This window comes from Engraulis encrasicolus, chromosome 18, assembly GCF_034702125.1.
Source record: "Engraulis encrasicolus isolate BLACKSEA-1 chromosome 18, IST_EnEncr_1.0, whole genome shotgun sequence".
Taxonomy (NCBI): Eukaryota; Metazoa; Chordata; class Actinopteri; order Clupeiformes; family Engraulidae; genus Engraulis; species Engraulis encrasicolus.
Genome location: NC_085874.1, coordinates 50363603 through 50368602, shown reverse-complemented (window position 1 = coordinate 50368602; position 5000 = coordinate 50363603). Strand labels below are relative to the sequence as shown.

Genomic DNA, 5000 nt, shown 5'->3' with positions numbered 1-5000 from the left:
TAGTGTACCCACCCTGAGGGTCTCTAGCCTGTGGTGTAGTCTCTAGTGTACCCACCCTGTGGTGTAGTCTCTAGTGTACCCACCCTGTGGTGTAGTCTCTAGTGTACCCACCCTGTGGTGTAGTCTCTAGTGTACCCACCCTGTGGTGTAGTCTCTAGTGTACCCACCCTGTGGTGTAGTCTCTAGTGTACCCACCCTGTGGTGTAGTCTCTAGTGTACCCACCCTGTGGTGTAGTCTCTAGTGTACCCACCCTGAGGGTCTCTAGCCTGTGGTGTAGTCTCTAGTGTACCCACCCTGAGGGCCTGTGGTGTAGTCTCTAGTGTACCCACCCTGAGGGCCTATAGTCTGTGGTGTACTATACTGCCCTACAATTTCAGAACGCAGTATAATTCAAAATGGCAAACTGAGAAAAAAGGCTTTAAAGTTTCCTTTCTGTCCACGCGACTGTGTTGGAGGTAAAGTGGTGATGACACTTACGTATAATACTTTTTTATGGTGAAAATTTATGCACGCAAGAAAAAAGCAAAAAAACCAACATTCTCATTACTTTTTAGCTGAAAAAGCATTATACTGCGCTCTGTTGTGGTATTACTGTCTACACCAAAACCACGGTGTCAATGGAGAAGTGCAGTATAATTCGCATTATACTGCGTTCTTGGCTAGTACCACGTAACCTCCTAAAACCAAAAAGCGCAGTATAATCAGTTTTTTGCGTTTTTTTCCGAAACGGGACCAAGTTGGGCCAAAAAATTTTAACATAAGAAAAAGAAGGTATTTTAAAGCCAATTTCCGGTCTAAACCCATTTTCGACCATTTTCAAGATACTGCGTTCTGATATTGTAGGGCAGTATAGTGTACCCAGCCTGAGGGCCTGTAGCCTGTGGTGTAGTCTCTAGTGCAGGGGTCCCCAACCCCTCTGGGTCTGAGGGCTACCAAGGGTCACCAAGGGCTATTGAGGGCTACCCAAGGACTACCAAGGGCTACCCGAGTGCTACTTTTGTTCAAAATCTTATACTGATGTCTTGACATCATTTCCACATCACGCTATGGTTGAATGATGATAATGATAATGATGATATGATAATTTGCTTATAGGTTACAAATAAATAATCTCATATTTGAATGAAGAAAAACACCAACTGTGACTAAAATCTTATAGTCGTCACTATTAATTATCCTCCTTGGAGGGCACCTCAGAAGCTCCTGGAGGGCCACCTGGCGCCCGCGGGCACCACGTTGGTGACAGCTGCTCTAGTGTACCCACCCTGAGGGCGTCCTCCCACATGTCTCTCTCCCTGTACATGTGCACGGCCGTCTTCCAGTCCTGCCCCTCTATGTAGTGGTACTCCGCCTCCTGCAGACGAGACTCCTTCTCCAGCTCCTGGACACAGCACACACACACACACACACACACACACACACACACACACACACACACACACACACACACACACACACACACACACACACACACACACAAACACATCAGCGTACACGTGTACACACACACACACACAAACACAAGCACATGCAACAACAAACAAGCGCGCGCCGCGCACACATACACACACACACATACACAAACAAACAAGCGTGCACACACAAAAGTACACATATTCACACACACAGACACACACACACACACACAAACACACAAACAAACAAGTGTGCACACACACACACACACACACACACACACACACACACACACACACACACACAAATATCCACATTCAATAGTGCAGGTATTGTTTTGCTGTGTTGTGATGTAATGCCAGCTAGTATCTACACACAATGGTGTGATGTAATGCCTCATGTGCAGGGCATGGTGGTGCCAGTCATTGTAGGATCGCCGCCGGCGTTGGCCAGGTGTGCACGGCGTGGGCGTGTGTGAGGGTCACTTTGGCCAGGTGTTTGTGAGTCTCCATCAGCAGGTCCGGGTGGTGGCCCTGTGTGTGTGTGTGTGTGTAGGATCGCCAGCAGTGTTGCACAGGTGTGTGTGTGGGTGTGTGTGCGTGGGCGTGAGGGTCACCTTGGCTAGGTGTGTGTGTGTGAGCGTGCGTGGGCGTGACCTTGGCCAGGTGTGTGTGAGGTGAGGTGTGTGTGGCGTGTGTGAGGGTCATCTTGGTCAGGTGTGTGTGTGAGTTTGAGTGTGTGTGTGAGTGTGCGTGGGCGTGAAGGTCACCTTGGCCAGATGTGTGTGTGTGAGGGTGTGTGTGGCGTGGGCGTGTGTGGGCGTGTGTGAAGGTCACCTTGGCCAGGTGTGTGTGTGTGAGTTTGAGTGTGCGTGGTGCGTGGGCGTGGAGATCACCTTGGCCAGGTGTGTGTGAGTGTGTGTGTGCGTGAGTGTGTGTGTGCGTGGGCGTGAAGGTCACCTTGGCCAGGTGTGTGTGTGTGTGTGTGAGTGTGTGTGTGGCGTGGGCGTGTGAAGGTCACCTTGGCCAGGTGTGTGTGTGTGTGTGTGTGTGTGCGTGGGCGTGAAGGTCACCTTGGCCAGGTGTGTGTGAGTGTGTGTGTGCGTGGGCGTGAAGGTCACCTTGGCCAGGTGTGTGTGTGTGGCGAGGGCGTGTGAAGGTCACCTTGGCCAGGTGTGTGTGCGTCTCTATGAGCAGGTCGGGGTGGTGCAGGCCCACGAGGCGGATCATGTCGTCGTACATGGCCTTCTTCTTGTACATGGAGATGGCCTGCTCTGCCTGGCCCACCGTGATGAACAGCCTGCAGAGGAGGAGACAACACACATACTCTATGAAGATATGCTAACGCACATATAGCAAAGTTAACATCCTCCATGTTGTTCTTCTTGTACATGGAGATTGTGATGGCCTGCTCCGCCTGCCCCACCGTGATGAACAGCCTGCACAGGAGGAGAAGACATGTGGAGATATGGTGAACACCACACATAGGCCGTGTCTCAAATCACGCACTTGTGCACTTCAGGCACTGTTTTTCAGAGCCTAGGGCGCTCACGGGGTGAAGGACATGGAAATACAAGAACCAGACGCTGTGCATTGTAAACAGTAGCCAACTCGTATTTTGGCGAGCTAATGCCATGCTCAGCCGTCACTTTCAGCAAGGGCACAGTGCATAGTGCTCAAAATTTTCCACGACACTATGCACTAAAGACTGTGTACACTGTGCACTGACTGTCACTGTCACTGTGCACTGCGTCATTTGAGACTCTATGAAGATATGCTAACGCACATATAGCAAAGTAAACATCCTCCATGTTGTTCTTCTTGTAGATCGTGATAGCCTGCTCCGCCTAGCCAGGCCACGCCCTCTTAGTGACGCAACATCTGCATTTCTCCTAGTCAGGCCAAGAACAATGGAAATATCGTTTCTGACCTCCAGGGAAACCGGGAACTCCACCCACTTTGTCGGACACCAGTCAACCAGTAGCAAACCTAGGGAGGCGGGTCAACCATGCAGTTTGGGAAATGTTAATTGCTATGCTCTTGGTCAGACCAAGTCTTGAAGAGATTTGAAAGTCGATGATAATCAGGCTACTTCCAGCACATGGCAAAGCGCATACGCTTAAATGGTAACATTCTATACACTGCTCATGTTGTACATGGACTTCTCCGCCAACAGAGATCTGGCAGAGAAGAGTACATATAGAGAAACAGTAAACCAACCAATCAATCAATCAATCAATAAATCAAAGTGTATTAATGTGACACAATATCACTGTATACAGTAACTATACAGTACATACATCTGAAAGGAAGGACATTTTGTCAGTTTTCATATGGTACCACTCATGTTATGAGGAAAAATGGGGCCAAATGTCAGGCGATTTTGATGAAAATAAACGTGAAAACTTCATGGCTCATGGGGCAGGCCTTCCCATGGTCCAACATCAAAATTTTATATCGGTCATTTCAGACCTTGGAGAATTGGAATCACAGCAATTCACTTCAAAATTACAGAAAAAAAGTTGTGGTAGGTGTGTGTGTGTGTGTGTGTGTGTGTGTGTGTGTGTGTGTGTGTGTGTGTGCTATAACATACTGTACCACTGCATGAGTGTGCTTTGCGTATGTGCACGCATACCGCAGCAGCAGTGCTGGTCTGTGATTCGGTTGTAGCTCAACAATAAATCAAATATCCCCGAGCAGAGAAGCCAGTCCGGTGGCACAGCACACCACTGCACTGCACCAGACTATCACACCACAAACTTCAGTAGCCCTGAAAAATCCATTATTAATTTCTCCACACCGGCTCTGATCAATACACACACCACACAACAGGAAACCAATAGGAGAGGAGGAGCAGAGATTGAGAGAGAGAGGGGGGAGAGAGAGAGAGGGAGGAGGAGAGAGAGAGAGAGAGAGAGAGAGATAGAGAGAGAGAGAGAGAAAGAGGGGGGGGTATGAGGAAGAGAGGGATGTAGAGTGAGGGAGAGAGTGAAAATGAGTAGAAAACAAGTTGGCGGGATGAAAGAGTACAGTATAGTTGGAAGGCATGTATGGGGAAGTGTGGCCAAGCGTGGCAAGGGCAGGAGAGTGAAAAGAGGAGAAAAATCAATACACACACATACACAGACGCCAGGACACGCAGGACAAAGACTGGAGGATGGATTGCAGAGGAACTGATGAAAAAGACAAGCTGGAAAGACAAAGACACTCGAGTGTGTGTGAACATGGGAGAAGAAGAGCGTGGCTTAAGGGCCGTACACACACGTCGCTGCTAGTTACTCGCTCAGCGAATTAAGTCAATAGAATGTCAATATGTTTCAGCGAGACTAGCAGGCGAGTAGGCGAGTACTGTACAAGCGATGCGATGTGGGCGGATCCCGAGTTGAAAATATTTTATCTTCGAGCGAGGCGAGTAACCAATTGGAAGGCAGAGTTCGGTACTTCTTGTCTGTTCATTGGCATTTAAAGCCGCGGGAACTTTCAGCAAACGTTCCATGAAACAGAGGCGAGTAGACGATCAAGCGAGAAGCTAGTAAATAGCAGCGATGTGTGTGTACGGCCCTTTAGTGCGTGTGTAAGGGTTT

At 48.9% G+C, this 5000-nt stretch overlaps 1 protein-coding gene across 1 annotated transcript in view; it reads right to left on the bottom strand.

Annotated features, from left to right (window-relative positions):
* ift172 (intraflagellar transport 172) overlaps window positions 1–5000 on the bottom strand; it is a 97807-nt gene that overhangs the window by 42116 nt on the left and 50691 nt on the right. Inside the window, exons 28-29 of the mRNA XM_063223751.1 lie at window positions 2581–2716; window positions 1266–1382 (exon numbers count right to left, since the gene is read on the bottom strand). Coding sequence (XP_063079821.1) covers window positions 1266–1382; window positions 2581–2716 — 253 coding nt within the window. The remainder of the gene's footprint in view (window positions 1–1265; window positions 1383–2580; window positions 2717–5000) is intronic.